The following is a 12,782-nucleotide window of genomic DNA, read 5'->3' as shown; positions in this document are numbered from 1 at the left end:
AGCAGGCCAGTGGGTGTATGGGAGCCGTGATGGGCGGGGGTGCTGCGGGCAGGCACTAAGGAGTGTGAGGGGTGTGTGTGGGTGCCACGGGAGGCAGGAGGATGCTGCAGGCAGGTGCCATGGAGCACAGGTGGGTGAAAAGCGGGAACAACTTCCAACTTCCTGCCAGCTTCCCCATTGACTTTGCTTGCAGGAAGCCAGCAGGGAATGTCAGAAATCATGATCATGTGACCATGGCTCACTGTGCCATTGTAATTGTGAGCTGGGCACCAAGCACTGATTGTGATCATGTGCCCATTGGGACACTGCGACAGCCACAACTTCATGGACCGGTATAAGTCCCCCTCATTTAGCACTGTCATAACTTTGAACAGTTGCTGAATGAGTGGTTGTAACTTGAGGACTACTTGTATTTTGAGCATAGAAGCATACCATCACATTTGTATTCTGGCCTTTTTCCATTGAGCCTTGGATGGCTTAGAGGACAAGATTTTAACTTTACAAGAACCCCATTTTGAAAAATAGTGACTCTCTAACATCTCCCAGTGAGCTAAATAGCTGAAAAGATTTGAACTATGGTTTAAAGGTGAGCAGACTATAGGAATCTCTGCAGAACCCTGTCAAGCATCTGTGAGCAAGGTTCTCCAACTAGGATGCTCCTGCCAGCAGAAAAGAGGAGCAATTTTTGCTGATTTGCCTTTCTCCTTGTAGCCTAATTTCTCCCAATACAGTCTGTTCCAGAATTGGAATGGTATTGCAAAGGGAGAAAAAATTAGAGGAAATTGCTTGTCTTGCCTTCCTTGATGGGATTTTTTATGGGATCTAAAGCATCCTTCCCTAACCTGGTGTCAAAGACCATGCTGGCTGGGAATTATGGGAATTACTATCCAGTACATCTGGAGGACACCAAGTTGGGAAGGCTGATTTAAAGTTTTCCATTTGTGATGGAACAATGTTAACAATACAGTGTTGTTGCTACTCATCTCTAAAAAACATCTTGTTTCTTAAGGATATTAGTTGAACACAAGCATTCAACTAATACATTTATTTACTACCCACCACAGTGGACTTCTGGGATTTCTTCTGACTTTACATACTATGAAACTTAAAAGCAACAACTCCTCAGGACAGTATATAGTTTGGAATTTCTTAGCAAAGGTAAGGTGATTACTATTCTCTTGCTCAAGAGTTTAAGAAGTGAACATTTTCTTTAATTTATTTTAATAATTATAGTGTTAATAGCTCCCAGTTCCTGTTGTATGAATACCACTGTACTTGGCTATTATTTGTTTTCTATAATGTAATAAAATAATAAAAAAAAAAAAGAAGTGAGCATTTTCTCACTATTTAATTCCATCTCCTTCGTGGATTTCATCAAAGTATGTATAGTTCTTCCTTAACTATAACTTAAGGGTTTTTTAAAATGATTATTATTATTTGAGATTTCACAGGACAGAGCATATGTTCCCTCAAAGAGAAAAAACTGGAGTTTTCTTTGAAATCCACAATATTACTGGCATTATTACACTGGAAACCACAGCCATACTTCTGCAGCCAATGGGGGTAGTGGTTCTCCCCCCCCCCCCCCCACAGGAGGTGGAGGGTTGGGATCTCTCACTGCATTCTCCCTGCCAGGGCCTTTGCTCAAGTTCAGTATTTCATTTCCATGTGAAACTAAAGGGCATTACAACCCTCTACAATAACTTCTTCCCCCTCTACACTGAGGCTTAACTTTTTGTCATGTAGCTTTCAGTGTTCTAGTGTTTGTATATGTGTTGTTTAAAACTGATTTTCCCTCTCTCTCTTCCTACAACCACCCAGAAGGCTGGGCATCATTAAATATGCAACTAGAGAGAGAAGAAATTTTATACATAGATTTGCTGCCAAGCAGCATTCATAAAGTCTAGTAGAAGGTATTCTACATGTATATTTCCTGTGGTATTACCGTGGCCACAAAGCTGCTATATACTGGTGGTGGATGAGAAGGCTGGTGGATTCTTTTATTTTTCTGGTGGGGGAATGAAGGGGTTTTTGTTCATTCATGATCCAGGCAAGCTCATTGTGAGCAAAATGTGCAGGGAGCACAAAAATACCTGTTGGTCAACTTTGGGCCAGCAAAGGCAAATACTGATGGCTTGACCTTTTCTGCAACCAAAAATGTTTTGCACAAATATAGATATCCCCATGATTATAACACTTTACTAGCGTAGATCAGAAAAAGGTAAAGGCAACACTAACTGATTCCATTTAACTATGTGCTGAGAAGGTCATTATCGTCTATGACTATAATACAACAGTGAGCATTGGTCCCAAGGTGTATCCAAAGCAATTATTCAACTTGCGTACAATTTCAATACCTGAAGAGGATGAAGAGTTTAGAGGAGATTGATACAAGGGACTTGTTGCAGCTATAAATGTAGGTTTTCTGCTTGTTTCCATAGAGATGACTTGATAATAACTTTGAAGCATCCAGCACTAATTATCCAGCACTCAAATTGCTGCAGAGTCCTCAAAATAGTCTTGAGAACAACACTTGTGTATTAGATATAATTCTACTTCTGTGCTGAAATTGATGCTGATGTGCCCTTGATACTCAAAACTACAATATCAATCCGAATTTCTCTCATGAGATTAAAACTATCAAAAGGAGCTTTTGCAGTTCAACCCTATAGAAAAATGGTCTAAGGAAAGATATGGTAACTGCAATACAGGGTTTATTTCATCCTAATCTTAATACTGCCTCATTTACAGTATACGTTAGGATTGTAAGCAGTTTAATCTGTTCATTCACACTGATCATTCCCATACATGCCAATCATTGTAGACACTAATTGAACCCGGGACATGTTCTGAAGGCAATATGATGCAGCAGTCTTGCTGAAACTAAGCTGCTTTGGAAGACCTATTGGAAACCTTCCTTTCGTCATATGAACTCTATGATAGAAGAAAGACAGAATGGAAATGTATTAAATAGTAACAGTGAAATAACAATCCTCTCCTTTCCACTACCATCCAGCAAGGGGTTACTACTACTAATTTTTTCCTTTCTGGTCACATGTAAGATTATTGTATTAAATGCTGGCAAATATAGACCATTGCCAAGTTACCCATAATGATAACATTATTACAATGCCTTGTAATGCATCTTCCTCTTTACCATTTCAAATGTTATTTCTGCTTCCTAATCCAAGAATATGAGTGAGTTCCAGAATTCATCCACTCCTGATCTTTCATTGAGAATTAGTCTCTGTATAATAAGTTATTTCCTGTGCCCACCTTGGCAATCCAAGGTTTTTATTTAGTCTCTCTCTTAAGCTATTTATAGTTGAGTAGTGTAAGCTGAACAATGATTCATGGAGACAGTAAAGGAAAAAATAACAAGAATTGGTCTGGGAATAATTTGCAAATACATATGCCAGATGATTGAATGTTGACAAATATACCAATTTAGAAGATACTGAAATTAAATAGCCTAGAGTTTCTTTCATAATTGCTTGGTTTTCAGGTTTGTCCTTGGTTACAATTTTTATCTGATAACTTGGTCTTATTTCCTGTTTCGTGGTGCAATTCTAGGTGGAAGAAATAGCTGTTGGTCGAGTGAATAGGAGCTATGGGACAGGGAAGATAATGGGAGAAAAATAGGCCAGTGCAAAGGAAGGACAGTCATATCTGTGTTAGTTCTCCTTCCAGTCCTTGGGCAGAACTCTCAATACTGCAAGTACTCTGCCAGGAGAAGTCAGATTGGTAAAATAAAAAAAAGGGGGGGGGAACAAAAAATGACTTGGCATGCATGATCCAGAAACTTGGGCTGCTGAAAAAGTTGAGATTAATTTATCCCAGCTGTATTTACCACGTTGCTTGATGCAGCTGCCTATACAACAAAAAGGTCTGGTAGCACCTTAAAAACCACTTTAATATCACTTAAGCTTAATGGATCACAGTGATTGTGATACACAACGGTTTGTGCAGTAATAAATTGAGTAGACTTTAACAAAGTTGCATTTCCAACCACAGAGTTACACAAGACTGGGGGGCGCGGGGGCAGGGGGAGACTGATGTTTCTTCCTTGGAGTTGGCTATCAAAGATGTTACACAAAGTATACTGAAGTGTCAGTTCCACATTACAGGCATGCAACCTATATAGGGACCAGTACTAGGTAGGAAAAGCTCAAGATTTTAAGCCTGCCCTAGACTCAGGAGAAATTTAGACCAGCTGTTTGTTTGCAGTGCTAGGAAGACCTTAAAAACAACAGCTAGGCAAGAAATGGATGGATCAGAGTCCTCCAACACAGAGTTAGCATTGCCAATCTTTTCATGGAAAAATGAAGCACAGCACAACCCGCATTCCTTCCTTTTCTTCCTTTTTGCTTTTCCATTACATCATCTGAGAAACAGCAGACATGCTTACTACTGTACAAAAAGTGGCAGAATCAAAAATTGTAGCTGTGTGGGGACACAACAGCAAAGCGGCTTGGTTTTGTTTGTTTTTTTAATCAGGACTAGGACCTCCTTGTTCTTGCTTTTTTAAAATGTTTCAATAACAGCCTGGGGAATTGAAATTAGAAATGGAAATAAGCATAAATAACTATTCTTTAATGCACAGCAATATTTGAAAGAGCAATAGAGGCATAACAGAAATATTCTTTTGGGGGGGTGAATTAAAAATAACATTTAGCAAGTATAGCTTTCTTGTGCTGCTCCAAGTGCCACAGTCATCCGAAGTAATTTCAATATTGCTAAATAATATCAGTTTGCCTGTCAGTGTTTCATTTAGTCAAAGCTTTGTTTTTTAGTACTGGTGACTTAATGTAGAGTCTTTCTTCATTCACACCTAACTATGGCACCGATGTGGTTTTTGCAATCAAGAGCACTGCAGTTTCAGACTCTCGTGGCCACTGCCTGTCTTTAAGTCCATTTTCTTCTATTTATAACACATGCACACGTATACAACATGCATACATAATTCCTGCATTTAATACAGAGTTTTAAAAAAATGAAATCAGTCCTTTCCATGCTACCTGTAACTTGGGGAAAAGAGAATTCAGAATTTTTTCTCTCCCTCCACTTTCTGCCCTCGGCAAAGTGCCTTGCTTTAATTTCCCAAGTTATTTTATCAGCCAACCCAGTTTTAGTCTGTTGTAGTCAACTTTACAATCCCAATAGAAAACTTTTGATTTTATGTGTTTTCTCTACTTGTAGCTGCCCCTTTGCATCTCCCCTTAGCAGTTTTCTGAAAGTGAAATTGGTAGTATTACAGACTTGAAACACTTCAGATTTGGCAGGTAACAGGAGCCATGATTGCTCACAAAAAGCATTATAAAACCTGTCAGAAAAAAAAAAAAAGATTTTTGAGGGAAAATAGCATCTGCAAGGATGGTTGTCGTGTGTTCTGGGAATAAGGCAGTTGATAAAAAGACAGGATATAACAGCCAAGTAAATCTTCCCCATGTTTAGCTGGAAAGATGTAAGAATGAAGTATGGTACAGAGATCTATAACCCTAACTACCATCATCCCAAGAGTTTTAAACATTGTTGTTCAATTTTAAATGCCAGTGTGACAGAAGAGAAAAATGATTAAATACATGACTGGAGAATAATAATGTTAACTATAATTAATCTTGATTAAATGTAAATGAAATGACATCCACTTTAATTATTTTATTTCATTGATTTATATTCCTCCTTACTCAGCCCATGACTCAGAGTAGCATGTATCACTAATAAAAATGTCAGTAAAACCCACACAATAAAACAATGTCTAAAAACATTGAAATCTGAAACAGAATCTGAAACAAATATGAACATACATAAGTGCGGGGGGGGAAACTTTATCCTGTGGGTCATCCACTCATACTTGCCTGAGGAAAAAGCTAGATCTTTAATGCCTTTCAAAAAGCAGGCAGGTGCCCTCACTTACTACTTTTTAGAGTGTGGCCTCCAGAATATGTGCCATTCTCCAGAAATCAGATCAGGGAATTGAGATGTGTACTAGGTTATATGTACCTAGAATATATGTGAGTGTGTTATTGTGATTTTATGATGATGTTGCTTATTATAATATTGCATGCACTGAATATACTCGTGGATAAGCCTAGAATTTTAGGTGCCAAAATGCACCTAAAAAATTGGGTTTGGTTTATCCACGGATGGGCTTATTCACGAGTATATAATACTTTTTTTTAAGGCACCTCTATTTCCTGTACATATTCGTGAATAAGTCCATCTGTGGATAAGCCAACCCTAAACTTTTTATTCAAAATACCATGAAAAGTGGGGGTTGGCTTATCCGTGGGTGAGCTTTAATTTATTGTATTCACTTTTGTAAGCCACTTAGATTCACTTTTGATTAAAGTAGCATAAAAGCATTTGGAATGTGTACATATATACATACATACTCTTCAAAATCCAGGTATATCTCTTGTACCCCAAAAAGTTGTGTCTCTCTGTTTAAAGGTTAAGATGTTAGATTAGGACCAAGGAGACCCAGGTTCAATGAATAACATCCAGTTACTATCTACCCTGCCTCACTGAGTTATTGGAATTAATGGAAAAATTGGAGGTGTTATGGCTGAGTTGGTGGCTGGAAAATGCCAGCCAAACTTGGTGAACTTCCCTGAAAGGACAGTAGATGTAGAGAGTAAAGAGGATGGCCTTGGGGGGGCGGGCATTACCAGAGAGACAAGAATAAAACATAGATTAAATCCAGGACATGTAGAAACTCTGCACAAATGCCTCAGACCAACACCTCCCTAATTCTCATGGTTATAAAAGAGAGAAAGGAGGGGAAGCACAATCAAACTTACAAGATTATGTTACTGTAGCCAAGCTAAATAAAAATAGTGTTTAGTCTTCCATGGAGTTTATTTCTTGGTTTGCTCTGCCTTGTAGGGCTAACAGTAGGAATGCAGAGGTTATAAACAAGCATCCATCATCAAAGGACACTGAGGGCTAGAGAGAAGAAATTCAAGGTTCATTCTCTGAGAGGAAGGCACTCCAAGGGAGTCCAAAAGATTTGAGATCTGCCTGAGTATAAATTCTGGACTATTTCTGGTCACTCAGAAAGTAGCATCTGCCTTATATGGCTACTGTTTCCTGGAATATAATTCCTAGTCATGTACATCCTTATCTCAAGGAACCTAGCACACACCAGTTTGAGCTCCTTGAGGAAAGATATGAGATTTAATGGGTAAAGAAATAATTATCATCATCATCACCACCACCACCAGACAATTAAAAGGTTCTCTACAGCAGATGGAGTAGATTTATCTTGCTCCAGAAGCTTTATTGGGACCAAGTTTAAACTGCTAAGTTGGAGCAGATTTCAGATAAATAGTAGGAAAAATTTCTTATTTGTATCAACAGTTCAACAGTGAGATAGGCACATCTTGGCAAGAGGTGGGCTTTCCTTTACTGGAGGTATTTAAGCAGAGGATGAGTGTCCTGTAGTTGCACTCAGTTTTATAGAACCTGTATTGATCTGGGGGCTGCACTGGATGACTGTTCCATCTTTTTTGATTCTCCTTCAAAGGGTACTAAACTAGTCCTGTTGCACTGGGAGACCCTCTGTTGCTCTGGTAATTCTGTTCGGCTTCTTAGTCAGATTCCTACCTACAGCTCTAGGTATCTTCTTGTTCTTTATTTCAATGAAGTTAGGGAAAGCTAACTTAGAAATTCTTTCTAAGACCTTTACGAGCACTGGCTGTAGGAGGCATGTTAATTTACTTCTGGGTAATGTAATAACATTGGGTCTGTGCATGTGTGTGCTTCTGCTGCTCCCCCCTCCCCCCGTATCTGTGTTTGTGTGTATGTGGGCAGAGTTACATATGTGCTGTTCCAGGTCCTGTGATTAAAAGGGAAAAGGAGTGGCTTAGAATGGAGCATGCAGCAGAATTCCAAGGCCTTGCCCAGAAGAATTCCCTTCCCTTCCCTTCCCTTCCCTTCCCTTCCCTTCCCTTCCCAGCTCATTTCCAGCCCATTTTCTAACTTTGTTTTGCTGGCTTCCCCTGCCACACCATACTTGGACCTTCTCTGTTCAGTTTTCAGACAGTTATTCAACAGACAGACAGAGTCCTAACCTCATTTACATATTTCTTTCTAACTTTCTGTTGGGTTGAAAAGAATAAAAAAGAGAAGAAATTGGAGAAAAGATTACAACTTTTTTCATAAGGATGATGTGCACAATTTGAATTGTTACATTTCCTTGCTTGGAATGCATTTGGAAATAAGTTCCTCTTAAATCAAATGGATGTTTTTCTCTCCCTCCATGAAGACTAGAGAAAATAGAAGTTAGATTCTCTGTAACTGACTTGAAGGTATAGAGAAAAAGTATTGGGTGAAATTTTTCGTTGTTGGGAATATGGAAGTAAGTCTGTACGAGAGAATTATTTCAGTGGAGAATATACTGTCCTTGGCTGTGGTTCAGTGAATGTAGGTTGCCTGCAATCTGACTTTTGGAGATTAGGTCAAAAGTTAATTACTGAGAAAATATATTATACTGTAGTTAGTTTATTTACACAAGAATCACATCTTATCAGAATGCTAAAGCTGTAATGTCCAGAACTCATTTAGTTGTTATATTTTGAACCTCTGTCAGTTGATATTTTTTCTTTTTTTTTATAGAAATACTGCCGGAATTCATGCTTATAGATTAATCTAAATTGAGAGAAGGCATGAGGCAGCAGTTATGAAAAATACCAAAGGTCCATTTTTTAAAACATATACCCCATTATAATTTATGCTATGATCACTGAAGGACATTATTTAAAAAGGAGCTACTAATGTAAATTCAAATTTTGGTTCACTCATTATTTTTAAGTGTACTAAATTTAAATTCAGTGTACAAATTGATTTAAAAAAAGCACAGGAGTGTCTGTTTTCAGTCCTGCAGTTTAAAAGAAATGATGCAAAAGGAAAGTGGAATGGCAGGAAAAAAACCTCAGGTACTCTTAAAGTTATAGTTTTTATAGTGATTAGCTGTGATAGAAGCTGTTCAAAATGAGAGGGATCTTAAAAGGGCTGACGGGGTGGGCTGCCTTGACTCTCTCTGCTTGAAATAAAACAGGGCAATCACATTCAAACAACACAGTGTTGCTGTGTAGAGTACTTCCTATTTAAGATTCTGGCCATTTAGTTCTATTTTCTCACCTGAATTTTTTTTTGCACTCTGAATCATTTGGCTGTTTTAAAGGGCTTTTTTCATATTTCCCCCCAATTTTTTTCTGTATCTCCAATAGATTGTGGCTGCAGAACCATGACAATCTTCCTTCCTTCACCCTTGAATTCCAAATTCCAGAGAGACTGAAAAATATCATTACATTCCTAAGGGACAAGAACCAGGATGCTTTAAAAGCAGACAGTTTTAAAAAATGGCATTCCATCAGTGCCCTGGCTTCCTGGAGATTTAAAAAAAGAAATCCTTCCACAAAAGGGAAAGTAAATAAGTTTATAGCATGTGCATGCATGCACACACGTTTTCAGTACTGGTTATGTACATTTGGCCCTTGTGAGAGGAAATGAAATCTGAGCGGTTGCTGTGAGGGAAATCCAGCCAGTTGCAAAAGCTCCTTTCCTACTCAAAGCTCCTGGTACTGTGAAGCTGAAAGGATACCATGTCAGCTTTTGCAATCTGGCACTTTTTACAATAGCTGAAATCAGTGTTTCTCCCCCTCAGCAACTTTAAAACGTGTAGACTTCAACTCCCGTGCTGGCTGGGGAATTCTAGGAGTTGAAGTCCACACATCTTAAACTTCCTGAGGGGGAGAAACACTGGCTTAAACCATGCTATTTTTTTGTTGCAGCAGATGGAATGGGGGAATGCAGCAGGAATTACTTTCCAGGGGCAGCAGTGAAATTGTCAAGAATTTCTGTCCTCCCTTTGACAGAGAGTCAGCTGGTTGCAAAGGCCTTGCTGCTGCTGCTGCTGCTGCTTGTTTTCTCTTCTTTCTTACCTTGAAATGGAAGGTCCCGGGAGATACCATCTAAACTGAAGCTGGGGGAGGGAAAGAAGGTAACTGTTGCCTCAACTGCAGGAGCCGGGAGATGGGTTGAAATTAAGAGTTCCCATTGGCACAGCATTTCACATGTGGCAAAAGAAAATACTAGCTTTGCTGCAGTACCAGATACACTGCAGCCAAGACAAAAGTGTAGCAGCTCAGTTCTCCATCAGGGTTGACAACACGGGATCACAGCAGTCAAGGATCACACAGCTTGTGTGGGGGAACTGCTCTTTGGTTATCTAGAACAACAGTTTCTTGGTACCTCTGGTTGGCTGGATTATCAGAATACATTTTTTTAAACTTCAGACTCATTTTTTGAAATGGTACACTCCCCCAAATCATAATACAGGTAGTCCTTGTTTAGTGACTGCCTTGTTTAGTGACCATTTACAGTTACAGTGATGATGAAAAAGTAACTTTGTGACCAAACCTTGCATTTTTGACCTTTGCAGGTCTGCAAAGCAAAGGAAAGCTGAAGATCATAACCACAGTCGTGGTTTCACTTAGCAGCTGCTTCTTATTATTAGTACCTGTAATAACAACACATTTTAGTTTATTGGAATATTCATTGTAAGACTTCTGTTGGCAGATTTTTTTCTCCTCAAAAAGAAGGGTTCAGGCTACCTTAAGGCCAAAGACACCCTTTCAGGGAGATTCCAAATGCATTTGATGGTGACAAAGAATGCTAGACTAGATGCGGTTTTCACTTGATCCAGCAGGACTTGTATGTTCTTACAAAATTGCCCAGGGAATCTGTGAAATGTGCTAATGTGTATATTTAAAAAAAACCTTTGAAATAAAGATAAATATTGACCCTACTGTTGGGTCTGGGATGTCTGCATGGTATGTGCCACACTTAAGCTTCAACTGCACCATTGTGGCCATCTTGATTTTTTTGACCACACCCTGAGTACACTCCTGTCCCAGCGCTTTGTAAGTTCTTGTGGTTAATTAATAGGAAATTGTTGCAACAACCTGCCTTGTGTCTCATTCTCTTTCTAGGTTATCACAGCTGGTCTGTCTCCATTCTTCTTTGAGATTGCAATGAATGTACCAACTGCCTGCTGGTATGTATTTTACACAGAGGGTTGTGGCAGTTTTAAATGTCCTTGAATTTCTAAGCTATCTTCCTTAGTTTCTTCAGACTTGGCCAATTTGGCCAAACCACAGAGTTAAAGTGCGTAGAAAAAACATTTTATACAACTAGAGAAGGAAGTATTGAACTGATGCTGTGCATTATGGCAGGGCCTGCTTTAAGGTAAGATCTGTGAACTGCGCATAGTAAGAGTACCAAGCAGTACACATCCACTGGTTAGCCAAACGGGTAGGGAAGCTATGCTGTTTGGAGGAGAAAACACATTGACCTTGTACACCAGAGGCAGACAAGCTATGCCCAGATCCCACCGTGGTCTTCTCCCTTTGCTTCTTGTCCTTTCCTCCTCCTGCTGCCCCTGCTGTCCTGACACTGCAGGGGACAGGAGTCACCGTGGACCTTCCAAGGCATGTCTGTATGTTTAAAGTTGTGTTGGCTTCTCTGAAATGATGAACTGGCATACATGGGGTACTCCCACTTACATAGGAATCATTCCCATTAATTTTAGTAGGGCTTTTTAATAATCAAGGCCCATAAATTATATCTGGTATGGAAAAAAAGAGCCAGTCTGGTGTAGTAGTTAAGGCATCAGGATAGAAACCAGGAGACTGTGTGTTTTTAGTCCCACCTTAGGCACGAAGCCAGCTGCGTGACCATGGGCCAGTCACTCTCTCAAGGCCCTAGGAAGGAGGCAATGGCAAACCACTTCTGAAATCTTGCCAAGAAAACTGCAGGGACTTGTCCAGGCAGTTGCCAGGAGTCAAGATTGATTGAAGACACCAAAAACAAACAAAAAAATGGAAAAAAAGGAAGACAACTTCCTTGTTGTAATTTGTAACTGCTAATGGCAGCAAAGGGAAGACAAAAGAACTTCTTCACCAACAGAAAATTACTTTTTGCAATACAGTTCTGCATAATGAGATGACAGACAGACAGGAAATTGGTTAAATTCATGGAGAAAAAGCTTTGATTAGTCACAGTGACTGCTCTGTGGAACCCTTTTCCAGAGATAATAAGGGGCAAAATCAATCATTCTGCTGGACTCGATGGGTTGGCCCAGAAGGAGTCACTTTGTGTTCAGAACTTGTGAAGGGTCATTAATTTCTACCTCAATCAATAGGTGCTGAAAGCGGTCTTCTTCACAAGCTTATGTTCTGTTTATTAAGAAGCGTGTCTTGCTGAATGTCAGTGGGATTATTCCCAACTGGGCCTCCACGAGAGGTTTCTAATGGGCTTTGACTTCACCATTTCCCCGCCCCCCCCCCACCTCCCAGAGTAAGTTGTCCCAAACAATCATATCCTTGACTTACAGTGAAGAATGATTTGAGTATATTATGGTGTAAGAATGGTATTGTTTATATAATACCAATCTTACAAATCATATTTCAGGAACAAAGGCATTTGTATGATTTGCAAAAGCGTCTAACGAAACTAAGAGTCTGAAAGAGTATAATGCTCTTGAAATCCAGACAGCTTTGCTAGCTTGCCATAAAGAGAGGATTATACATTGTACAAAAGCTTGTTTTATTGATATAGTTGCACAAGAGGCTTTGGTTTTTTGGTAAACTAAGCCATGGGGCTAAAATACAAGTTTATAACATTGAATTGTTGGAGGAGACATAGAGCGGAGGCGGCATTTTGCTGATTTTGGGGGCGGGTGAGGGGATAGGAAAAAGCCTCGAAACCCTCTGATG

The 12,782-nt window shown here is 39.5% G+C and overlaps 1 protein-coding gene across 13 annotated transcripts in view; it reads left to right on the top strand.

Moving 5' to 3' along the window:
• Positions 1–12,782, top strand: part of SLC35D4 (solute carrier family 35 member D4) — a 47,841-nt gene that overhangs the window by 27,765 nt on the left and 7,294 nt on the right. For 4 of the 13 annotated variants that reach the window (XR_003085504.2, XR_015794001.1, XR_015794000.1 and 1 more), the window contains exons 13-14: positions 1,065–1,158; positions 10,998–11,062. Coding sequence is in view for 4 of the 13 variants with exons in the window: in XM_025171253.2 (XP_025027021.1) it covers positions 1,065–1,158; positions 10,998–11,062 (159 nt within the window). In the remaining 9 variants the exon portion in view is untranslated. The other 9 variants (XR_015794005.1, XR_015794006.1, XR_015794004.1 and 6 more) reach the window with 6 other exon arrangements.

The sequence above is a fragment of the Python bivittatus genome, unplaced genomic scaffold (genome assembly GCF_059951505.1).
Source record: "Python bivittatus isolate LINGU-HERP-01145 unplaced genomic scaffold, Pbiv_v1 ctg000840_np1212, whole genome shotgun sequence".
Taxonomy (NCBI): domain Eukaryota; kingdom Metazoa; phylum Chordata; class Lepidosauria; order Squamata; family Pythonidae; genus Python; species Python bivittatus.
This window is presented reverse-complemented; position numbering and strand designations above follow the sequence as displayed.